The sequence below is a fragment of the Hyaena hyaena genome, unplaced genomic scaffold, assembly GCF_003009895.1.
Source record: "Hyaena hyaena isolate Hyena2069 unplaced genomic scaffold, ASM300989v1 scaffold_259, whole genome shotgun sequence".
In the NCBI taxonomy this organism is placed as follows: domain Eukaryota; kingdom Metazoa; phylum Chordata; class Mammalia; order Carnivora; family Hyaenidae; genus Hyaena; species Hyaena hyaena.
In genome coordinates, this window is record NW_024080886.1 from 2,120,243 (window position 1) to 2,144,958 (window position 24,716).

At 60.5% G+C, this 24,716-nt stretch overlaps 1 protein-coding gene across 3 annotated transcripts in view; it reads left to right on the forward strand.

Annotated features, from left to right (window-relative positions):
• Nucleotides 1-13,849: 13,849 nt before the first annotated feature.
• PPP2R3B (protein phosphatase 2 regulatory subunit B''beta) overlaps nt 13,850-24,716 on the forward strand; it is a 39,090-nt gene continuing 28,223 nt past the window's right edge. The window contains exons 1-2 of one of the 3 annotated variants that reach the window (XM_039245301.1): nt 13,850-14,382; nt 14,623-14,990. In XM_039245301.1, coding sequence (XP_039101232.1) covers nt 13,905-14,382; nt 14,623-14,990 — 846 coding nt within the window. In that variant the 5' untranslated portion in view covers nt 13,850-13,904. Of the gene's footprint in view, nt 14,383-14,622; nt 14,991-22,651; nt 22,958-24,716 lie in introns of those variants that run through there. The other 2 variants (XM_039245302.1, XM_039245303.1) reach the window with 2 other exon arrangements.

A 24,716-nucleotide genomic window follows, 5' to 3' on the forward strand; every position in this document is an offset into this window, starting at 1 on the left:
CGCACAAGAGCCGGTGCACAGCCCCACGGACAGGGGAGCCTCGTGCATCCCTGGGGCTGGGGGACGTTTCTACACACGTGGCCTCTGCAGAGGCGCCTTGTCTCCTGCGGGTGCCTGGCGCCCGTCACTGCAGCCTGCCGCACAGTGAGCTCCCCTGGCCTCGGCGAGAGACGCCCCACGGCCAGCACCTAAAATCCACGGGTTCAAGGGCAAAGCCACAGAGCTGCTCCTGAGCCCCCTCCCCCACCAGGCTCCAGAAACCTCCGTGAGGCCGGACGCCTCAGCGCCCCCAGAGGGAAGGATGGCACCCGTCCACAGACCCCACCCCACAGCCACCCTGGGGGCTCACAGCAGGAAACCGGGAAGAATTCGTTGCACGCGGCAGCTGTGGGGATGAAATCCGCATGCAAAACTTCAAAGCCGTCTTGATAATTCCTGGGACTATAACAGTAATACGAAGAAAGAGAGCAAATTACATACAAGAGAGCGCGCTACGTTATCTCGTGTGGGAGATGCGCACATGTCCTGTTTGTGACTACTCTGTAATACAAGGTGTACACATGTGTAACATCCTTACGTCACTATCACACACTCGTGTGTTATGTAGTATACGATATATGTTCTGTTCTACATGCATATTAGGTAATGCTATGGAATATTAGATATATAACTATAATGACATGATTTTTATGTATACATGTACGTGTGTCAGAAACTGTGCTTATCTCCATAGCAGTGAAAGCTTGCACTTACAGCCTCAGATGCTCTTCTGGGTCTTTCCGTGTGCACGCATGCGATCTACAGGCCAGTGCTGTTTGTGTTGTAAAGGAAATACATGTACTTCCAATCTATCTTTGTATTTATTATCTATGTATCCATTTTATCTATCTATCTATCTATCTATCTATCTATCTATCTATCTATCTATGTCTATGTATCTACCTATCCATCTATCCATCCATCCATCCATCTATCCATTCTATGTATGTATGTATGTGTGTATCTATCTATATATCGATCTATCATCTATATGTGTCTAAATATTTATCTTTCTATCGATCCATCTACATACTATTTATCTTCTTTCTTTCTCTTCCTTCCTTCCTTCCTTCCTTCCTTCCTTCCTTCCTTCCTTCCTTCCTTACCTTTCCTTTCTTTCTTTCTTTCTTTCTTTCTTTCTTTCTTTCTTTCTTTCTTTCTTTCTTTCTCTTTCTTTCATCTATCTACATCTCTTTTTCACCCCATGTCCACAAGGAAAATTAGACTCGTTGTGTGTGCTACTTTTCAAAGACTGAAGGGCCAGTTGTCTCTGTGCATTTTCAGGCAAAGATCTTGCATGGTCTTGCACAACGTGATCAGGTTTGGGTTTTAAGTGGGTCAGACACTGAAGTTAACGACCCACTTCTTTGGCGTAACCCAGTTCTGACTCCGCCACACTCCCGGCCATTAGCAACTGGCAACTCGACCGAAAAGCTCACAGGCTGCGCAGGCAAAATCCGCCCTGCAGAAGCCCAGCGTCGCCAGCTCTGCGAGGTCAGGACGCCAGGAGGGCACGTCAGGGGTCGCAGCAGGTCCCCCGTCCCCAACGCCTGCCGCCATCTGTGCCATCTGGGCTGTGAGCCGGGCACGTGTACACTGGATACACCCAGTCCCGCGTCTGCTCGAACCCAGAAGAGCTCTGCGTCCCGCGGCTCCGAGAAAGGCTCCGAAAACAGTGCGTTTCTGCCGTGCAAGTGGCCGCTGGTGGTTCGACGCCGAGGATTAGGAGGTAATTACATAGTTCAGATCTGCAGCCGGACGGTAATGCAGCCCTGATGGCACACGTGGCTGTGACTTCCTGAAGTGTGCTGCTGCGCGACCTCGGGGGGCAGGGACGAGGGCCCTTAAAATAACCTGGGGTGCGAGCTGCCGAAGCAAGACTTAAGCCAGCTGCTCCCTGCAAGGGCATTCTTTCCACGCGGGCTGCCTGGGCGGCCCCAGCAGGGGCCGGGCCAGCTCGGTTGGGACGGGCGCTGACGTCGGGGGCGGCCCAGGCTGGCCGCTTGGCCCGAATCGCCCCCCCGCCCCCGTCCTGGACTTAGACGTGTTCACGGCGGTCAGGCCCGCGTGCTGCGTTCGCTGCCCAAAGTCCCCCCAGCGAGTGAGGGTCCCATGGCCCCCCGACAGGTGCCCACACACTGGGGTCCGTAAACAATAGGAATTCAGCTTTCCCCAGCGCTGGAGACCTCGAGTCTGAGATCCAGGGGGCGGGGCCGCTGGGATGGGGCGGGGCCGCTGAGATCCGGGGGGCGGGGCCGCTGGGATGGGGGCGGGGCCGCTGAGATCCGGGGGGCGGGGCCGCTGGGATGGGGGCGGGGCCGCTGAGATCCGGGGGGGCGGGGCCGCTGAGATGGGGGCCAGGGCCGCTGAAACCCAGGCGGGGCGGGGCCGCTGAGTTGGGGGCGGGGCCGCTGGGATGGGGCGGGGCCGCTGAGATCCGGGGGGCGGGGCTGCTGGGATGGGGGCGGGGCCGCTTAGATCCAGGGGGCGGGGCCGCTGCTATGGAGGGCGGAACCCCTGAGCTGGGGGCGGGGCCGCTGGGATCCAGGGGGTGGGGCCGCTGAGATCCAGGCGGGGTGGGGCCGCTGAGCTGGGGGCGGGGCCGCTGAGATCCAGGCGGGGCGGGACCCCTGAGATGGGGGCGGGGCCGCTGAGATGGGGCGTGGCCGCTGAGATGCAGGGGTCGGGGCCGTTGAGACGGCGGGGCGGGGCTGAGCTCCCTCCTGAGGCTCCAGGGGAGGGTCCTTCCTGCCTCTTCCAGCTCCTGGGGCCCCAGGGTCCCTGGGATCCTGGCTGTGCCCCTCCCACTCCATGTTCTGGAAGGTAGGAATTGGACATTTCCATTGGAAGCTCCCATTTGACCCACTGCACCTGTTTACCTCGCCCTAATTCCTTGCTGAGCAGGTAGGACGTGTAGAGATTCACACACACACACACACACACACACACACACGGCCATGTGATCACACCACAAAGCATTTATCTCCCATGTCACCCGTAGGAACTGCGACTAAGTAGGAAGTGCACGGCGCCCCGGGGTGTCCCCTGTGTGTAACGACCGCCAGGGGCTCCCTCTCCCGCTACTGAAGGCCCTACTGGCCGGCACAGCTCACACGGCAGCCTGTTATGTCACCCGAGGGCTCCAACCAAGAGCCTTGGTTCTGCGCAGATGCACGGAGCTCATTCCTGCCTCACGACCCACCCCCTGGATGCTTTCTGTGCCTGGGACTCGACCCCATGTTTTCCGGGCTAATTCCTAGTGTGTTGTGTCTCCAGGCCACCCAGCTGACAGGAGCCACCGAGCCTCTGGAACCGTCCTTCACAGCATCAGACACACCCCTCTGTACTCACCATCCCTTCTTCCCAAGAACAGGGACCCCGTCTTTGCCCTCATGCTGTGTGCAGCAATGAGTCCGTGATCACGATTATTCATACCTGGAAAAAGACAGACCCAGAGTCACCGTCTTGTCTGGTGTGTGCAGGGGGAGGGTGGAAGGACCATGATTAGACATTTTTCTTCTCTCAGTACTGGGCCTGCATTTTTCAAGTTCTCTCCAATCGGTGCCTATGTGTTTTATAACCCTTAAAAAAAGAAATGATCCAAATCACTCCCTTTAGCTACGTGAAATAGAGCCCTGTGTCATTAAGAAAAATGCCCGGAGCCAAATGTAGGTCTTCAGCAGGAAAAAAAAAAACATTGTCTACCGCAGTGAGCGCCGACCCACCTACGTTTATGCTGACAGAAACAGAAGACACTGTCACATCCCAGATCCTAAGTGTTTCTGCCCATTTTCCGGGGGGGATGTATACCGCAGCAGAAGTCCTGCCTCTGAGGCTTTAGCTAAACTAAAGAACCATCCAGAAAACAATCTTTCATTCCTTAAATACAATTTTGTGAGCTGTCTTCTAAAGCCGTCCATCGCTGAGGATGGTGAGATTGCTCACTGTCTTTTTCTTTCCTGAAGTTATTTATAGCCTAAACTTTTCCAAAACAATTTTCACGCAGATTTATTTTTAGCTTGTGTGCGAGTCACTACGGGAAATTCGGGAGACAGAGAAAACATTTTTCAAATCAGTTACTACCTCTATGTACCACCTTAAAGAGAATGATTTTCATTTTGAGGATTATTTCCCGGTTTCTCGGAGGCTGTTTTCACAGAGCGCGCACCCAGCTTAGCTATGTAAGCCGTCCCCTTTGTGTCTGTAACCAGCACATCTCCTATGGCCTCTGCTCCTGCTTCTGTTCATTCTCATCACCTGCAACCCTGCAGAGTGTCCAGAGTAAACAGACCCTACCTCACGGAACCCAGTTTCCATTCTCTGTCATTTCCAGCACTTTCATTTTTTGCAGTTACTGGTCTTACAGGGCTGGATGCGGGTGCTGGCTTTGGGGGGCTATTTTCTTAAGAGTTTTACAGAGGGAGGATTCTGCCCGGCATCTTGTGAAGGCCATTCAGCTCTCCCAATGTAGCGCAAATTCGCTTCTGAAGACATCTAAGGTGGCGTGAAAAAGGGACCCAACATGTTAAAGGCCGGCTGCCTAAAGGTGGAGAGGACTTAGTCCCCTGTTACGTGCCTTCCCTGTGATCTCCTTCCACCAACACAGGAGACCCGATCCACCTCGAGGGGAGTAATTGCCCTGATGCTCCTCAGTGATATTTTTTGCCACGAGTGCACAGACGGACAAAGGGATCATGTCTGGTCGGTCCACACAGGGGAATATTACTCGGCCACGAAGGGGAAGAAAGGCCTGATACCTGCTGTCACTGGAAAATACTTAATTTCGGGGTGCCTGGGGGCTCAGTCAGTTGAGGGTTTGACTCTTGGTTTGAGCTCGGGTCACGATCTCATGATTCATGGGATCGAGCCCCACGTTGGGCTCCGTGCTGACCGTGTGGAGCCTCCTCAGGATTCTCTCTCTCCCTGCCCCTCCCCTGCTCGTGCATGTGCGCGCTGTCCCTCTCTTAAAATAAATAAACAAATGCAAGGAAATGAAATAGTTAATTTTATGTGGTGTGTTTTACGTAAATTAAAAAAACTTTAAATGGAAATTTGAAAATGGAGGCGATGAGTGCGGTCACGTGCTGTTCTGAGCAGCAAAGAAGGAGATTTTCACAGGCCTGTGAGGAGCCCAGGAAGGGCCCCGGCGTGTGTCCACTGGCCCCTGGGAGGTGACCCGGAGCCCCAGGGCTGAGGAGCTGGTCTGCCCTCGTGACTTCCCGTGGACGCTCACCTGTTTGTGGGGCACGAACTCAGAGCTCCCACAAGCTTCACACCCAGTGCTCCCAGCGGGCATCAAGCCTCGCTTGGAAAACGCCCAGGTCTGCGCCCGCCTCTACACCTCCCTGCACACTGACACCTTCCTGGCCGCCCGCACCTGCCTCTGCACCTGCAGGCCCGACTCTTCAGCTGCGGATTCTTGACCCCGACACCACCTCGTCCCCAAGGACCCCATTTTTGCCCACGCCCCCGACTTCTGCCAGCGTGGACCAGACGCTGGCATCACCTTCCCGCTGGCGAAGGCTTTCCTGCCTCCAGCGGGACGTGTGCAAAGCGGGGCGCCTCTCCTTCTCCGTCACCCCAAAGGGCGGCTCTTCTCCCTTCCCTCCTATCGGGAGACACGTGCCTCTGTGGAAAGACCCAGAAGCTTCCCCTTCGTTGTCACAAGGATGCCCGCTCGGCCCGCGATGGGTCTTTGTCCCGGTAAATAGCGCCAGGCGGCCCCAGGCAGCGCTACATCTTACCTGCTCTCAGGCACATTAGTCGTCGTTTGCGGCCACCCTTGATCCGCTTCTTTATTCCCTAACCTCGGCCACGGAGCTGGTGCTGGGGGGGCAGTAAGGGAGCGCGGGGTCCCCACGGTGTGATGTGCATTTCTGCGCTTTATAGAATATTGAATAGACTTCATTATTTCCTTCAATAGCGGACTGCGTTCTGCCACTTGATTACCTGAACCTCAAGCATTTCCATACGCCATCCATCACCCTGACCAGTGCCGAGCACTGAATATTCAGATTAAATCGCAACTTTTTCCCTACGAATCAGGAATTGGATGCTCTTCTATAATATACACCGTCTCCGGGGACAGGAAATTGAGTTGAAGGTTGCTGAAGGCGAATAAGGAAATTTTATTATCCAAAGACAGGACTCTCTTCCTCATCATCAGCCCCTGAAACAGCCATGGGGAGCCAGGGGGGCAGCCGAGAATCTGATCCGAGAAGAAAATGGAAAGGGGGCGTTTCCCGACGAGCCGTGCACGGGACAAACAGGGGTCGGTCAAGGTCCGTGGCGTCCCTGTGACGGATCAGGAAGCACCCTCGTGAATTCAAGACGAGAGAAAGCACCTCCAGGAAGTTTCGTGCTTGGGGGCCGGAAGGTGGACGCCTCGGGGGTGCAGGGGTCCCCCGTGGGCCCCGGGAACGGAGGTGGCACCCACGTGTTAGCTCTGTCCCGAGCAGGGTTTGCAGGCCCATTGCCGTGCCCAGTAAACTGAGGTCCGTAGCCATTCGAGGCTCGAGGAGACGCTCGCAGAGCAAACACCAAGGCTTCTTAAAACAGAAGCAAAACAAAACCAAAAACCAAACAGAAACTCATGCTCTCATGACAGCAGGTAGCAGGCACCCAGGGCTTTCTTTAGGAGAAGGATGAATCTCCTTTGACTTCCCTCCATGTTTAAAACACACGAAATGCACGAAATGGACTCATGGGACAGCTTCTCAGAGCTCCCTCCAGGGCCACCTCCAGCAGCTGGATCAAAGCAGAGATTCCTGGTTTTAATTTCACTGGAATCTTCCACGCAGGGTGTAGTCCCTGGGACGTCCATAACAAATTCCCATAAACTAGGTGCGTAAAACCGCGGGAGTTCATGCCCTCCCAGCTCCGAGACCGCAAGTCTGAGATCCAGCCGGGGCAGGACCGCTGACATTGGGGGCGGGGCCTCTGAGATGGGGGCGGGACCACTGAGATCCAGGAGGGGGCGGGACCACTGAGATGGGGGCGGGGCCTCTGGGATCCGTGGGGGCGGGGCCTCTGAGATGGGGGCGGGACCACTGAGATCCAGGCGGGGCGGGGCCGCTGAGATGGGGGCGGGGCCACTGAGATCCGTGGGGGCGGGACCGCTGAGATGAGGGCGGGGCCGCTGAGATGGGGCGGGGCCGCTAAGATGCCGGGGGCGGGGCTGTGCTCCCTCCTGAGGCCCCAGGGGAGGGTCCTTCCCGCCTCTCCCAGCTCCTGGGGCCCCAGGGTCCCTGGGCTCGTGGCCGCGTCCCCCCCCCACACCGCCGTCTCTGCCTCCGTCTTCGCGTGGCTTCTCTGTGTTTAGTCTCTGTTCTTCGCCCTTTCCCCAGGACACTGTCCCTGGATCTAGGACCACCCTGGCAGAGGGTGCTGTTATAGCAGATCCTTCCCCTTATCACATCTGCAAAGGCCGATTTCAACAGCCAGGTGCAGCCCCCGCAGGTTTAAAGAGCTCAGATCAGGGCTGAGAAGACAGACGACCTGATTTGACTCCCCAGAGATGGAGTCTTTAAAGGGGTGATTAGGCGCCTCGGGGGCTCAGTCAGTTAACGGTCCGACTTCGGCTCACGTCATGATCTCACGGTTCGTGGGTTCGAGCCCCGCGTCGGGCTCTGTGCTGACAGCTCAGAGCCTGGATCTGCTTCAGATACTGTCTCCCTCTCTCTCTGCCCCTCCCCTGCTCATGCTCTCTCTCTCTCTCAAAAATAAATAAATATTAACAAAAAAATAAAAATAAAGGGGTGATTAATTGTGATGGATCTTAACCTATTATGACACATGTCCTTTAAGGACAGTTGAGGACACAGACACGCACACAGAGGGACAAAAACATGAGGCTGCAGGAGGAGATGGTGTCCACACACCAAGGAGAGAGACCTCAAGAGGAAGCAGCCTCAGCCCCGCCTGCATCTCAGAGTCCCAGCCTCGGCCCCGCCTGGACCTCAGACTCCCAGCCTCGGCCCCGCCTGGACCTCAGACCCCCAGCCTCGGCCCCGCCTGGACCTCATATCCCCAGCCCCACCCCTGCCTGCCCCTCAGACCCCCGGCCTCGGCCCAGCCTGGACCTCAGACCCCCGGCCTCGGCCCAGCCAGGACCTCAGACCCCCAGCCACAACCCTGCCTGAACCTCAGACCCCCAGCCTCGGCCCAGCCTGGACCTCAGACCCCCGGCCTCGGCCCTGCCTGGACCTCAGACCCCTGGCCTCGGCCCTGCCTGGATCTCAGACCCCTAGCCTCCAGGACCAGGAGAGAATACATGTCTATTGGTGAAGTCACCTAGTTTGTGGTACGTTGTCACAGCAGCCCCAGCAAACTAACACTGATGACAAAAGGGACTCAAGAGTCTGGAGATGGATGATTGCCCTGGATCCTCCAGGTTAGCCCAATGTCATCCCAGGGACTTTACACGAGGGAGGCGGAGGGAGACGTGATGACAGAAAAGGAGACTGTGTGACGTGGAGGCACAGGTTGGAAGGATGAATACATTGTGAAGGTGGAGAGAGGACCACAGGGCGGCCACGAAAAGGTAGAAAAGACAAGCCATGGGGTCCCCACTGGAGTGTCCAAAAGCGACTGGCCCTGGAACACCTCGACTTCAGTCCAGTGAGACTCCAGAATTGTGGGACAAACATTTCTGTCCTTCTAAGTCACCCACTTTGTGGTAATCGTTACAGTGGCCCAAGCAACTAACAGCCTCTGAAACGCCAACAGCTGCCCAATTGCTATCTGGATTCTCTCCCCGGTGACTGGTCTTTCTCCTTGCTGCCTGCACTAAGCACCTCAAATGCCTCCAACGTATTTGATCGTTTCAATCTCCCGCTGCAGTGGCTCCAATTTTATGTATCAGTCAGCTGTCACTTCATAACAAGCATTTCCCCCAAATAGCTAGTTAAAATAGCTTCCCCGCGGCAGGATGTTGGCTGATCCAGGCTGCTCCTTCTCCCTAACTCAGTCACAGGGACTCTGAGCTCTTTCTGGGAGCCCTGTTGTCTACCTTAATTCGTTCAGGGGTTTTTACAAAGGGGATTCAAGTCGCACTGGGTGTTTCCCCAAGGTGTTATTATCACGGCCGCACTTCTGATTGGGCGAAACCCTGGTTCATTTTTCAACCCTGCAGGTTTTTTTAAAACAGTTTTCTTTTTTTAATATTTATTTTTGAGAGAGAGACAGAGACAGAGCACGAGCAGGGGAGGGTCAGAGAGAGACACACACAGTATCCAAAGCAGGTTCCATATACTCAGCTGTCAGCACAGAGCCCGATGCAGGGCCCAAACTCACGAACTGTGAGTTCATGACCTGAGCCGAAGTCAGACGCTTAACGGACTGAGCCACCCAGGCACCCCTCCACCCTGCAGTTTTAAAGCTGTCCAAGTTCTCTCTAAAATTCTCATTGCAAAGCAGCCCCTTCTTTTCTGAACTGGTGTCTTTTGTGTTGTAATTCATCAAATGCAGATGGTAACAACCCGCCTGCAGCTTTGTTTTCTGATCTTTCCCCAAAGCAACAGGTGTATTAGGGACCCTTCTCCCTCCCAAACCAAATGTTTCACAAGAAGGTAGCACAGATCAGTATTCGTCCAGCCTCCATTAATTTACTGGACACGAAAAGACCAAACGTCTTTGGCACAAAAGCCCCTCACGAGGTCTTCTTAGCTCCTTTTTGATGTGTGTTCCTTGCATACAGTTTCCTTTCCGGTATAAAATGTCCTGAACATGTCCACTTAATTAGTGCTGCTTCTGTGAGGCTCTCCTTCCCGCCCTCCGCCAGTGCTTCCTCCCATAAATGTTTCTTTCTCTCCTCACGCTTCTACATGGTTCCGTGAAATTGTACACTGAATTACCCAATTGTAGAAATCGCTGCTACCACCCTGTTAGACTAGGAAATCTTTGAGATCATGAACTGTCTTTTATTTATTTGTGTCCTCAGGCTTGTAGCACATACTCAGAAACCTGGCAGGAGGCAGCTTAATTATGCTGCATCCCAGCACAATAAATACACTATAAATAAATTAAAAGAGAAAGAACTGATGGAAAGAGGCAGACACAACACGCGGTCTAACAGTCAACAGGCATCTGCAGGATGGTGTAGACACACAGCCCCCAAGTCCTGAGCCCCACAGTGTGGAAGAGTGGGAACCTGGGGGCGCCTGGGGGGCTCGGTCGGTTAAGTGGCTCAGGTCATGATCTCACAGTTTGTGGGTTTGAGTCCCACTTCGGGCTCTGTGTTGACAGCTCGGAGCCTGGAGCCGCTTCGGATTCTGTCTCCCTCTCTGCCCCTCCCATACTTCCTCTCTCTCTCTCTCTCAAAAATAAACATTTAAAAAACAAAAAATAAAAAAAATAATAAAACCGGCTCCTGAATCAGGAAAATACACGGGCATCTGGGAAACATGCACACGTGCATAACCTCTGTGAAACCCTTTCCGTGGACGAAAGGGCAAATCTGATCAAGGTCCAGTCTCTTCCTAACCATTTATGATTTTTCTATTTTCTTTAGTTCGTTTAGAGCTGCTGTTAGTCCAACACTTTTATTCATCTTTGAAAGCTTTTAAAATATGTTTTTAATTTTTTAATGTTTTATTTATTTTTGAGACAGAGTGTGAGTGGGGGAGGGGCAAAGGGGAGACACAGAATCTGAAGCAGCTCGAACCCATGAACTGTGAGATCATGACCTGAGCGAAGTCAGATGCTCAACCGACTGAGCCACCCAGGCGCCCCTGAAATAAGATTTTATTTTTAAGTAATGTCTACACGCAGTTGGGGCTGGAACTCAGAGCCCTGAGATCAAACTCCTGTGTTATTCTGGCAAAGCCAGCCAGGCGCCCCCTTCTTTGAAACCTTACTAAAATGGGAGCTAATGAAGTAAAATTATCATTTTTTAATTACCAGGTCTGTATGGCATCTTACCTAAAACCCCACTGCTCAGATTGGAAAGTGTTAAGTGTTAAGTGTTAAGGGATGTTTTGTGCGAGTTCTGTCCTGGGGGCAGGGACACCATAGCTCGTAGGCAGTGACCGCGACCATGACACGGCCTTTGCTGCACACACTTGCCGAGGCCATTTCGTCCGTGGTTCTGCCTTGGAGACCCATCACGGAAAACCAGCCTGGTGTGAGTCCAGAGGAAGCCGTGATGCTGAGTCCTGGGCTAAGTCCCGCCAGGAAGGGGGTGCAGGGCTGATGGGCTCCCAAGAAGGAAAAGATCCAGTGACAATCATGCCACAGGAAACATCTCGGTCGTGGGAAGCGCCAGCCAGCCAGCCAGCAAACCACAGCGTCGCGGCGTTCAAGGCTCCACCCAGGAAAAGAGCAAATCCCTACATTTGCAAACCGTCTGCACGGACGCCTCATTGAGCGAGAAACAAAACCACATGTTGGAAAGCAAATCCGTGAGAAGCAGAGCACAGCACGTAAAAATGCAGAAGGGAGGGGCACCTGGGGGGCTCAGTCGGTTGAGCATCTGACTTTGGCTCAGGTCATGATCTCACAGTCCATGGGTTCAAGCCCCGCGTCGGGCTCTGTGCTGACTTGCTTCGGATTCTGTGTCTCCCTCTCTCTCTGCCCCTCACTGGCTCGCTCTCTCTGTCTCTGTCTCTCAAAATAAAATAAAGACATAAAGCTTTTTTAAAAAATGCGGAAGGGAGAGACAAGAAGCAGAATTCACAACTGGTAGCAGACGAGGGGATCAGAGGCTCCGACGCCGGTTCCAAGGGCCCCTCACAGCGTCTGTGACGGGAAATCACTTAAAATCAAACATGTGCTCCTTTACGGCCATTCTGGAGTTCGTTTCCATGACAGAAACAAAGCTTTTTAAAGAGAAGAAAAGGCAAGTCGTTTGGAGGAACAGTCTTGGCAGATCTGGACGGATCCCTGCTTTGCAGCTGGGGAAAGTGAGGGTCTGCGCAGCGCAGGGTCAGCCGGGGACAGTGGGACGTGACCTCAGGGGCGCCGTCCTCGGGGCGCCTTCCCTTCCCATGTCCAGCTGTGCCCTCGGCCACCGCGACTGCACAGCCACGCATGTTGTTAGTCGGTGATTCAGCGAGGGGACATCCAGAGCCTGCCTTCCTGAGCGGCCAGCCCGCCGGGCTCTGCTGACGTCGTGTCCACAGCGGCTCCCGGGACCAGGCGGGCTGTGTGCAGAGGGAAGCGTCCTCAGATGGATGAAGGAAGCCGTCCTCAGCCATCCCAGCCGCCTCCTGTCCAACCTCCCCCGGACGACAGAGCAGGGAAGTTGACTCGGCTGTTCCTCAATTCTGCCTCCCGCTGCAGAATCTTCCGGAACCTTCCTCTGCACTGGCAGCCTTCCGCCTCTGCCGGGGGCCTCCTCACACCCCTGGAAGTCAGACCGAACCGGGGGCCATGCTTCGTGCCATCAGCACACTGTGCCCTGCTTAGGGGCGAGCCTTGCACATCCCTGCCCGGGGTCTGGGGCCCCTCAGCGCCTCTCGCCCTCCCAGGGCCCGCACGCTCGCAGGCATGGTGCATTCTGTTTCTGTCCTGGACCTTATTTTTGCCCGCCTGGCAGCCACACAGGCACTAACGTCGGCCTCACCGCTGCGCCCGGGTCCCCGGGCATATAAAGGCGTCTTGTGCAGGGGCTCAAAACAGACCTTTCCCTGCCAAGACCACAGCGGTGCAGGGGTCACCGAGGGGCGGCTCCTTCGCAGACCCAGGGTGAAAGGCACGTTTGTTGGCAGACAAGGTGTCTGTATGTGATAAACCCAAAGGGCCATCAGTATTCATATTTACTTGCCTGCAGAGAGGACGGCGACGCACGCAAGCATCTGCCTCCTGATGAACAGAAGGGGCCTCACTGAATCCCTGCATCCTGGTGCTCTCACCGACGGGGCACGCTGGTTCCACCTGCGGGCGTGCCACACACGGGGCTTCAAACCCTTAGGCGCACAACATAAACCCAGACGGTTAGCGCCTCTCTGTATGTATCCTGCTGAGAACTACCACCCAGCTCACCAAACTTCAAAGTACCTCCTAAAACAGGGAGCAAACCCCTGTGAAAACTTTTTTTTTTCTTTTACAAAATCACGTTAGGAAGAAGAAAACAAGTTTGAGACTCAAAAGGAAAGAGGTGCACGCAGCGCAATGGGCATGATCGAAGGGGCCTGTTAAGAGTAACCACGGAAACATACTACTCAGGGGTCAAAAGGTCATTTCAGTCACTTTCACTTCCGACAAAAGAGATTTATTATTTTCGCAATTATAAAAGCAGTTCGTCCTCACGCTGAGCAATTTTTAAGAGTTCCGCGTCTCCAAACCTCCCTCCCCGTGCGATAAACAAAATTAACGTCAAAGGGGCCCTTGCGGCTCTGAACTTCCCTCCGGAACATCTGCAACACCAGCCTCGCGCTCGCTCCCGACACCCGCGGCGCGCACTCGCGTTCCTATGCTCGGCGGGCACGCACTGCGCATGCCCGCGCGCGCTCCCGGTGGGCACGCACTGCGCATGCCCGCCCGTGTTCCGCCCGACACACGGCCGGGCCCGCTCGCTCTCGGCGGGTACGTAGTGCGCATGCCTATACTTGTAGAACCCCGCCCCCAACAGCCAGGCCTCCGGCTCGCTCCCGGCTTGCACGTACTGCGCATGGTCAAACCGCCAGGCTGCTTTCCCCACCCCCAGCCCGCCCCCCGCCACCACGGCGAGCACGCACGCACGGCGCATGCTCCCGCTTCCGCCGCCTCAGGTCTCGCGGGCGTGGGCCGCACCCGTAAAAGGCCTAAAAGCAGAAAGTCGTCACACCGGGAGGCCGCCACTCCGCGTCCCCGTCCTAGCAAAGCGCCCCCGGCGAGGCCCCGGCCCGTTCCGCGCGTGCCGGCCTGCGGCGTCCGCGGCCGCCGTGATGACGCCACGCGTCGCGGTGACGCACAACGTAGGCGACCTTCTTTGGGAGCGCGGCCGGCGCGCCCGTTTTGAAGCTGCTCTGAGCCGCGCCAGTCTTGCTGCCATCCTGCCCGCCCGCGTCCGCCGGGCCCGGAGTCCGCGCGGCCCCCGAGGCGCCCGGACCCCCGCCGGGCCGGGCAGTGTTCCTCACCCGCGTCCGCCTCCCCGGACCCCGGGCTCCAGGCCTGCGAACCCCGCCTCCCCGGGCTTCAGGCCTGCGAACCCCGCCTACCCGGACCCCGGGCTTGCGAACCCCGCCTTCCCGGACCCTGGGCTTGCGAACCCCGCCTCCCCGGGCTTCAGGCCTGCGAACCCCGCGACCCCTGATCCCGGGCTCCCAACCTGCGAACCCCAACTCCCTGGGCTTCAGGCCTGCGAACCCCGCCTACCCGGACCCCGGGCTTCAGGCCTGCGAACCCCACCTCTGTGGGCGTCAGGTCTGCGAACCCCGCAACCCCTGACCCTGGGCTCCCGACCTGCGAACCCCGCCTCCCTGGCTTCAGGCCTGCGAACCCCGCCTCCCCGAACCCCGGGCTTCAGGCCTGCGAATCCCCCGCCTCCCGGGACCCCGGGCTTGCTACCCCGCCTCCCCAGACCCTAGGCCCGCGCCCCCCGCCGGCGGCCTCGGCGTGCTCCGCAGGGGTGCGTTCAGGCCCGACTCCGGTTCCCGGTGTCAGGCAGGGGTGCGCACGGAGGAGGGGGCTCCGCGGGGAGCGGCGGCCGCGCCCCGGAGATGCCGCCCGGCAAGGTGCTGCAGCCGGTCCTGAAGATGAAGGTGGACGAGCTGTTCCTGTGCTGGCTCAGCGAGGCCGGCACGCAGGCGATGCTGGAGGACTGTCTGCGAAGGGTCCGCGCGCCCGGGCGCCCTGACCTGGGCGCGGGCGCCGCGGCGCCGCCCGTCCCCGCCTGCAAGCCCGGCGCGCTCGACAGCCCGGGGGCGCCCAGCCCGGGCCCCGCGGCCGCCGCCCTCCCCCTGGGAGCCGCCGGCAGCCCCAGGAACGGGCCCCACGCCCGCGGGACTCGTAGATCCGCAGGGACGCGAGTAGTAAGTGCCTCTTGCTTGTGCGGACGCCCACGACGGGACCAAGGTCGCGCGTCCGCGCCGTCGGCCGTGAACACTCGTGAACACTGAATAGTTAGCTGTTTTCCACTCGTGGACACTAAATAGTTAGCTGTTTTCCCCCCAAAGGAGGCCCCACGTGCTGAAAAATTTTGTCGTTGCCGAGTCCCAAGGTGGTCGAATATCTTCGACTTTTGGTTTCCGGTGCCCACTTTTCAGCAGTTTTTCGTCGGGTTTAGGAACTTAGATCTTAGCGGTTTTATCCCTCGTTTATCTGCTTCTGACCCTGAATTGTGTGCTGTGGTGAGAGTCGCACAGCGTTGGATACTGCGTGCGTGTGACGTAATAAAAGGCCCCAGGTGTCGTGCACAGGTATGGAGGCTGCACACGGCGTCCCTGCAGTGGTCCCAAAGCCTGGAACGTCCAGAACATTCCTCGGGACTTGTTAGGACCGGCAGCGTGTTCCCGTTGGGCCTGGCGTCCCGTCCACCACGCTGAGCGGATCACAGAGTCACTGAGTCACTCGTTTCCGCAGCAGAACGGAGCAGCTGCTACGCGACCCGAGGGGTGTCCTCCCTGCAAGGGAAACCTGTTTCCTAAATTACCGCGGGTTTTCTGAGCCTTTCTGAGGGATCAGGACGTTTCCCAGAATGCGGGGCTCCAAGGACAGGGGAGGGGTCCCGAGGGCAGAGCTACAGACCCCGTGGCTTACACCCTGTACGCACCCACGCACGGAGGCTTCTCTGCACCTGCAGGCCCCTGACCGACCCTTCTGCTCGGGCTCAGCTCACTGCCCCCTGAGCGGCACAGCCTCAGTGCTGGAGAAAGTTCTGCCCAGATCACTCGTTTTCTGAGCAGTGGGATGAGTGAGAAGGGCCAGAGCTCAGAAAGCTTACTCGAAGGGGGACACTGTTTCCTGTCCCCACATGGCATTCATAGTCCCCGGGATTGTGGAGGTCCTGAACATGGTGTTCGTACTCCCTGGTATTGCTGAGGTTCTGATATGGCATTCGTAGCTCCTGAGATTGCTGAGGTCCTGAACGTGGCATTCGTAGTCCCTGGGATTGCTTGGGTCATGAACATGGCGTTTTAGTCCCCAGGATTGCTGATGTCTTGAACGTGGCATTCATAGCTCCCAGGACTGATGAGGTTCTGAACATGGCATTCGTAGCCCATGGGATTGCTGGGGTCCTGAACATGGCATTCATAGTCCCTGGTATTGCTGAGGTTCTGATCCTGGCATTCGTAGTCCCCGGGATTGCTAGGTCCCCACATGGCGTTCGTAGTCCCCATGATTGATGAGGTCCTGAACGTGGTGTTTGTTGTAGTCCCTGGATTTGCTGGGGTCCTGAATGTGGCATATGTAATCCCAGGGTTTCTGAGGAGCAGAACGTGGCATTCGTAGACCCCGGGATTGATGAGGTCCATACATGGCATTCATAGTCCCCAGCGTTGCTGAGGTCCGGAACATGGCATTCATAGCCCATGGGATTGCTGAGGTCCTTACATGTCATTCATAGTCCCCAGGATTGCTGGGGTCCTGAACATGGCGTTCACAGTCCCTGGTATTGCTGAGGTTTTGATCCTGGCATTCGTAGTCCCCGGGATTGCTAGGTCCACACATGGCGTTCGTAGTCCCCATGATTGATGAGGTCCTGAACATGGCATTCGTAGTCCCTGGGATGGCTGAGGTTCTGATCCTGACATTCGTAGTCCCCGGGATTGCTCAGGTCCTGAACATGGCGTTTGTTGTAGTCCCTGGATTTGCTGGGGTCCTGAACATGGCATTCGTAGTCCCTGGGATTGCTGGGGTTGTAGTGTGTGACCTGCCTGCTTCGTGTGTCAGTGTGTTGGGGTCGTGAACTCCAGCTCCGCTTGGGTGACTCTGTTATCCTATGACCCTGTGACCTGCTGACCCGTCTGGGACAGGAGGGGTGAGGTCAGCCGTGCAGGGGGCGCAGCCTGGGGAGCTGAGGACGCATTCCCGCAGGGGCCTTGCAGCTCCGCTCGGTGGGAGTTGGGCTCCCTGGGTTCTCAGGGGAGAGGTTGGAGTGTCCGCAGGACAACGCGGGACCCGCCCTGGAGCTCGGGTGGAGGGGTGTCACTCAACGTCGCGGGGGCTGAGCGAGCTCGTGCGGGAGGGAGGCCGTGCGGGCGCCCTGGGCGGGCAGGGGCTGCGGATGGGCCGGGATGCGCTGTGGCCCCACTGCGCTTCCCCGGGGCCGCGACAGCTTCTGACCGTCAGGGTCACCCTCATGCAGGACAAGCTCTTCTAGATCTTTCCCAGGTGAGGCCCCTCCTGAGGCGCCGGGTGCTGGCCCCCCCCCTCGCTGCCCCGCCCCCCCCCCGCCCGTGGACGCGACACATGACCGTGCGGTCACAACTCCCTGATGACGGACAACTGCTCCCTGACCGGCCAATGCTCCCTGACTGGCGAGTGCTCCCTGATGATTGGTGAATGCTCCCTGCCTCGTGAGCGCTCCCAGACTACCGTCGAGTGCTCCCTGCCTCGAGAGTGCTTCCGGACTACCGGCGAGTGCTCCCTGCCTGGCGAGTGCTCCCTGGCCGGTGAGTGCTCCCGGACGACCTGCACGTGCTCCCTGCCTGGCGAGTGCTCCCCGACGGCCGGCCCCGCGCCGTCTCAGCTGGAGAGTCGGGGGGCGTGAGGCGGCCCCGGGCGCCCTGCCGCCCTTTGAGGCAGAGGCGTGTCCAGCGTTGCTGAGGCCAGTGCAGCTCGCGTGACACCGGGGTCACGGGCGTCGGTCCTGCTTCTGTACGCGTTTTATATGTTTCGTGTTCAGCTCGTATTTGGTTTTAAAGCTCGTTTCCTTTGCGAGAGCGCGTGAGTGCAGGGCAGGGGCCGAGGCCGAGGCGCGCCGCGTCCGGACTGTGTCCCTGAGCCACCGGCCTTCTCCCGTGCGGCGCAGAAGCGCGTGGTCGCCGCCCGTGTCCCCTGCCCGCGAGGGCGCCCCGGCCTCCTCACGGGGCCTCTGAGTGGCGTAGACACGGCAGGTTGGCAGCAGGGCCCGTGGATCAGGCGAGGGTCATGTCTACACGGTGCACAGCGCCTTCCGTCCCTCCTCCTTGCCTGCCGGCGCGGCCGGGCCGCGTGCACGATGCGCGAGGCTCGCGGGTCCCACACACGCCGTGTCCACGTGGCAGGGCCCCCCTCACGGCCCCGGAAGTCGCGCGGCGTTGAGCATGAGGGCTGTGGAGTCCAGTGCAGGCGTGTGTGCCCCTCCCTCCCCCCTCCCCTCCCCCCTCCCCTCCCCCGTGTGTCTCCCTCACCAACACGCGTGAGACTCTGAGGACCCGCCGCACCTGCCCTGGTATCTGTAAGTCAGCCGAGGGGCGGAAGTTCTCTCTGACCCGGAAGAGATCTCCGCGCAAAGGTCTCGCGGCCCCGTCCGCCGCCTCACGCTCCGTGCGGCCCGCGGGCTCGTCTCGCTGACGCCCGTGTTCTGTGTCGCGGCACAACTCGCGTTTCGTCTGTTTGTTCTCACAGCGGTTGTGTTGGGGGGGGGGACGCGGCTCCAGGGGGGACGGGCAGACGGGGGACAGACACAGAACCGTCCGGCGCCCCGCGCGGCCGCGATCCACACCCCGGGGCCGGGCCCGAGCTGCGGCCCAGACTGGGACGCTCACCGACCGAGCCGCCCCGGGCTTAGAAGCGGCCGGTTCGGGCGCCTGGGGCTCAGCGGGTTCAGCACCCGGCTTCCGCTCAGGTCATGACCTCGGGGTCCATGGGTTCGAGCCCCGCGTCGGGCTCTGTGCTGGCAGCTCGGAGCCTGGCGCTGCTTCGGATCCTGTGTCTCCCTCCTGCTCTCTCTGCCCCTCCCCTGCTCATGTTCTGTGTCTCCCGCCCTCTCTGCTCCTCCCCTGCTCCCTCTGTTTCTCAAAGATAAACACACATTAAAAAAGAAAAGGGAAGGAAGCCCACAGGCAGGCAGAGCTCACGGCTTGGAGCAGCTCGTTGCAGTCTGCGTCTGTGGCCAGTGTGGCCGCTGTGCCCCGACTCCAGCCCCCCCCCCCCGTGCCCGCGGCCCGGCTGCCCCGTGGAAGCGGCGGGCGCCCCCGCGCAGCACGAGCAGCCTCCGGTGCGCGGCAGTGAGGTGCGGCGGACGCACAGCCCAGAGCCGAGAGCGGGACGTCTCCTCGGCCTCCTGGGGGTACAGGTCCCCGGGGGGAGGGTGGGGGGGCGGCCGTGTGTCCGTGTACGAGGGAGAAGGCAAGTCAGCCGGCGAGCTGGGGGCAGGAGCCCGGGATCGCCAGGGGCTGGGGGCTCCCTTCGCGTCCTGCTCTGGGTCTGCGGGTCCTGGGCTCGTCCCGCTCCGGCCTGCGTGTGGCACCGGGTTCTGCACCCCTTTCCTGCGGTCTCAGCCGTGCCTCCGTCGCAGCTGCCGGCTGGCGCACGCGGTCTCTCAGGGGCCTCAGCCGCGGATCTGGGAGCCGTGGGGACTCGAACCAAGTGGGAGGCGGACGGGGGTGGGGGGCAGAGCAGAGACGCCAGGGGGCGGACATGCGGGGTAGAGCAGAGGACGTGAGGGGGCGGACGGGGGGTGCAGGGCAGAGACGCCAGGGGGCGGACAGGGGGGCAGAGCAGAGGAGGTGAGGGGGCGGACGTGGGGGGCAGAGCAGAGGACGTGAGGGGGCGGAAGGGGGGGCAGGGCAGAGACGCCAGGGGGCGGACAGGGGGGCAGAGCAGAGGAGGTGAGGGGGCGGACGTGGGGGGCAGAGCAGAGGACGTGAGGGGGCGGACGGGGGGGCAGGGCAGAGACGCCAGGGGGCGGACAGGGGGGCAGAGCACAGGATGTGAGGGGGCGGACGGGGGGGGGGCAGGGCAGAGACGCCAGGGGGCGTGCTCCCTGCAGGACTACGACCCGGGGCTGGGGGCTCAGACACGGTCTGCAGGCGAACCCCGTGTGGCCCCGACGAGGCGCCCGCTGCCAGAGGCCCCAGTACGGAGGGCGGGGGCCGGGGGGGCACAGGGGACGCGGGGCGGACACCCTGCTCTGCTGTGCCTCTGGTGGACGCGTCCTGTCCCTGTCACTGTGTGGAAAGCAGCGGTGCGATGGGGAGCACAGGACAGGGAGCACTCAGACGGGGAGCACAGGGTGGCGGCAGTGGGATGGGGAGCATCGAGATGGGAGCACAGGGTGGGAGCCTCGAGACGAGGAGCACAGGACAGGGAGCACAGAGACAGGGATCGCGGGATGGGCAGCGCAGGACGGGGAGCACAGGGCGGGGAGCATTGGGGTGGGGAGCACAGGATGAGGAGCACTGAGGCGGGGACCCCTGGGATGGGGAGCACAGGGACGGGGATCGCGGGATGGGCAGCGCAGGACGGGGAGCAGTGGGGCGGGGAGGACTGGGGCGGGGACCCCTGGGATGGGGAGCACTGGGGCGGGGACCCCTGGGATGGGGAGCACTGGGGTGGGGAGCACAGGACGGGGAGCACTGGGGCGGGGACCCCTGGGATGGGGAGCACTGGGGTGGGGAGCACAGGACGGGGAGCACTGCGACGCACACACAGGTTTGGGGAGCAGCAGCTTGGGGAGCACGAGGAGGAGCCAGCACTCCAGAATCCGGTCAGGAACGCGGCAGCGACATCAGCTGGTCGCTGTAGCAGACGCACCGCAGGGGCCGTGGGGGGAGAGCAGTGGGGGGTGGGGGGAGGGGGCCGTGCGGGGAGGGTGCCATGGGAATCTTCTCTGCTGCGTGTCCGTTGACCCAAAGCTGCTCCCAGGGAAAGCGAAGCCCCGCGAGCAGGGAGAAAGGCAGGGAAGGTGGGGGCCGCGAGGCCCATTCCTGACATAGGCGCGTGTGGGCGGGGAGGGGCGGCCCCCTCGATGCTCTCCTGGCGGAAGAGCACGTCTGGGCGGCGCCAGGGCTTCAGGCTGCGCAGGCCCCAGGTGCAGTGCCGGCCGTGGGCCCCGGGAGCCCCGGGGGAGGCCTGCCCGGCTGGGGCCCTGGCTCCTCCTCTCACACACACGGCCTCTTCTGGGTGGGTGTGCGGGGTTCCCGCCGTGGGCACCGTGTGGGTGTCCGGGGCCCCGTGTGGGTTTGAGGGGGTCCCTGCATGGGCACTATGTGGGTGTCAGAGGGGTCCCCACCATGGGCACCGTGTGGGTGTCCGGGGCCCCGTGTGTGTGTGTGTGAGGGGGTCCCCGCCATGGGCACCGTGTGGGTGTCCGGGGCCCCGTGTGTGTGTGAGGGGGTCCCCGCCATGGGCACCGTGTGGGTGTCCGGGGCCCCCGTGTGGGTGTCGGGGAGGCCCCTGCTCCAGGCCATCGTCCGCCGTCTGCCCACAGCAGAACCTGTGTCTGAAGCAGGGGCGTCTCCGAGTCATCCTCCGGGGCTGCGCGGGGTCCCCGAAAGCACTGCCTTCTCAGCCGTGTTCTCATCGCCTGGGGTCGCTGGTCCCGCATCAGGACAGACGGCCGGGCGCTGACTTCTGGCCCGTGGCCGGGTGCGAGTTAATGTGCACGTCCCCTGGGTTACGCTTCCCACAGCCACGTGAGGCCCCGATCGCAGGGCCCTCCAGGGCTGTGACCCAGGACACCCCCGCCCCCGCCCCGCGTGAGTGTGCTCGGTCTCCTTGCCCCTTTCCTCCCCGTGGCCGGTCGCTGCAGGACGGCCCGTGGGGCCCTGTGCGCTGACGGAGGTGGGCACGCTCCAGGGTCTGCGGTTCACGTGAGGGGCGTCATGCACGTGTGCACGTCATGCACGTGTTGTGCGTCATGCACTGGCCACACGGACAGACCGGCCGTGTCTGCATTAGTTACTGTCCACGTCTTGCAGGCCACGCTACGTGCCGTTAGTGCCCTGCCTGTGACGCTTTAGTGACCGGCATTTCCTCCTGACTCGGCTGCCTCACTACACAGTGTCTGCTCCGGGCACCTGGGGGCTCAGTCGTTTAGCGTCTGACTTCGGCTCAGGTCACGGTCTCACGGTTCAGGTCACGGTCTCACGGTTCGTGGGTTCGAGCCCGGCGCCAGGCTCTGTGCTGACAGTTCAGATCCGGAGCTGCTTTCTGCGCGATTCTGTGTCTCCCTCTCTCCGCCCCTTCCCCGGTTGTGTGCTGGCTCGCCATTCCCCCACCCCCGACTTTGTGTCTCTAAAGTAAATAAACTTGTAGAAATCTAAAACATTTAAGCTGTACGTGCTGCGTCTGCTGCGTTCTGCTCCGCGTCCCTGGCCTCGGGAGCGGTGGGAAGGCTGTGAACTCTGGACGTTCCCTCCCCCATGGGAAGCGGCCTCGGAGGTCGGTGTGCAGGCTGCTCCCTCGGCCCTGGCGCAGGCGGGGGTCTGGGACAGCGGACCCGTTTCTGGCGTGATTTCAGGGAGGCAGCGTGTGGGCTCAGTGGGGTAGCAGGGTCCCCCCCCCCATTTTGGACAGGGTGCCCCGTGCCCGCAGGCAGCTGCTCTGTGCAGATCAGATCGTCTCCCTGCACGGTGGCTCTGGGCTCCCCCACCCCACACCTCCCCTTCCCGACCGGGCAGGACTCGGGGCAGGCCACGGCCGCCTCCGGCTCCCAGCAGGCAGCTAACTCCCTGCGGCTCGGCTCGGTCAGCCCGCGGCCCGCCCCCTCCCCCTCCCCGCGGCCATGTGCCCTCCTCAGCCTGTGGAATGCGCGCGGCCCGGGCCGGCCCCCAGAGCGCCTGGCCGGCTACGCATGGAGTGCGCCCAGCCCGGCCGCCCAGACTGCCCCGCCGGCCGCCGCCACCCCGAGCCCGCGGGCCCCGGCCCGGCCCAGCCCCGGGAGCCAGAGCAAGAGCGCAGCACGCGGCCCGGCGCCCGGCGCCCCATGCGAGCCGACATGCGGCTCAGGGAGCTGTCCCTGCGCCAGGACCCCGACCTGCGGCAGGAGCTGGCCTCGCTCGCCCGCGGCTGCGACTTCGTGCTGCCCTCCCGCTTCAAGAAGAGGCTGAAGGCCTTCCAGCAGGTGCAGGTGGGCGGGTGTGCCCTGCGCGGGTCTGTGCCCTCACCTGGGCCCTGTGGACCGGGGCTGGGGGCTGCTCGCACGGCCGCCCTCATCCCTCCCTCTCTCCATCTCTCGTCCCTGCCCGGGCGGCCAGAGGTCCCACGCGTGGGGGCCCTTCTTCCCGAGAAAGCCCCCCCGCCCCGTCGGCTCCTCTGCGCTCTTAGCGGCAGGTGGGGGGTGCCCAGCTCAGCCAGGGGGTGTCGGGGTCCGCTGCCTCAGCGAGGGGTGTAGACACGCTCACCGAGCTGCGGGCCCGGACCCGCTCGCGGTGAACTTGGGAAACATTGTGAGGAGAGGGCAGCTTTGCCCACGCCGGCCCCAGACGGGCCCGTCCCTTCCCCGTGTGCCCTCTGGGATGTGGGAGACACTCGCGTCCCACACTGGCTAGCGGGCACCGGGCGCGTGAGGAGCTGAGTGGCCTGTGAGCTGCTTGAGTCACACAAACTCACGGAGCTACACCGTGACAGACCGACGCTCAGACAGGAAAACCTGTCCTGTGTGTGAGTGTGTGTGTGAGAGCGTGAACCTGCTGTGAGGGCTTCCCTGAGCCCCTGTCCTTCTCTGACCTGAGGGTGCTCCCCCCTCTGCCCTCTCGCCCCCCCGCCGTGCTGGGGGCTGGGGACCCATGGGTGCTCCGCATGCCTTGCACCTGCCTTCCTGAGGCCCCGTTACACACTTGTGCTTTCCTCACAAGTGACGTGTGAGCGCTGGAAACGTGGGGTGTTTGGTGAATGGCACGCTGCTGGGGGGAAGGGCCTGCGTTCTGCTCACGTAAGTGCAGTGTTTCTAGAGCCCCGTCCCCCCCCGCCCCCCCCCGTTACATGCCTTCTGGGTTCTTTTCTTTCTTTTTTTTTTACGCTTTTATTTCTGAGACAGACAGCGTGAGCAGGGGAGGGTCAGAGAGAGAGGGAGACACAGAGTCTGAAACAGGCTCCAGGCTCTGAGCTGGCTGTCAGCACAGAGCCCGACACGGGACTCGAACCCACGAACCGCGAGATCATGACCTGAGCTGAAGTTGGATGCTCAACCGACTGAGCCCCTCGGTGCCCCTACAGCCTCTGGATTTTTATCTGTGATCTCTGTCTCCAGTTTTCCTCACTTGGTCTAGACCCGGGTCACGGTTTTGCGTCTGTCTCTCGTCTGTAAGGAAAGTGTGTTAGGAATGCACGACTGTGAAAGTGACTTCCTCTCATGCCCCAGCAGCGGGTGTTCGGTAGCTAACGTGTCCTGCGCCTGGTTCACAGGGGTGTTTGGTGGATGTGGAAGACGCCCCAGCAGTGTGGCGGTGACTGTCCCTGAGGGGCTGGGGCCACAGCTGTGTGGCCTCACGCATCACCACCGGGGCCACAACGCCTGTGACTTCTTCTAGCAGGAAGGGTTCCATGTGGCAGAAAATACATCCCAGCGGTGTTTGTAGGGGTGGCCATGTCTGCTGCGTCAAGTGGCTGTTTCCAAGGCCTGTGGAGCCAAATCTGGGTGTTTCTAGTGGGGCAGAGTTGGGGGTTTTCCTGGCTTCCTCCAGCCCAGGGTGTCTCAGTGTGCATGTGGACATGGCCCTGGGCAGGTCAGCACTCGGCCCTGCTGGACGGGGCCACAGGCCTGCTGGGGTCTGTGATGAGAGGGAGATGGTGTCTGGGGTTGGGCATGGGAGGAGGGGAAAGTGGGGGAGGGGTGGGGCATGGGAGGAAGGGAGGGTGGGGGAGGGTGGGGGAGGGGTGGAAATGAG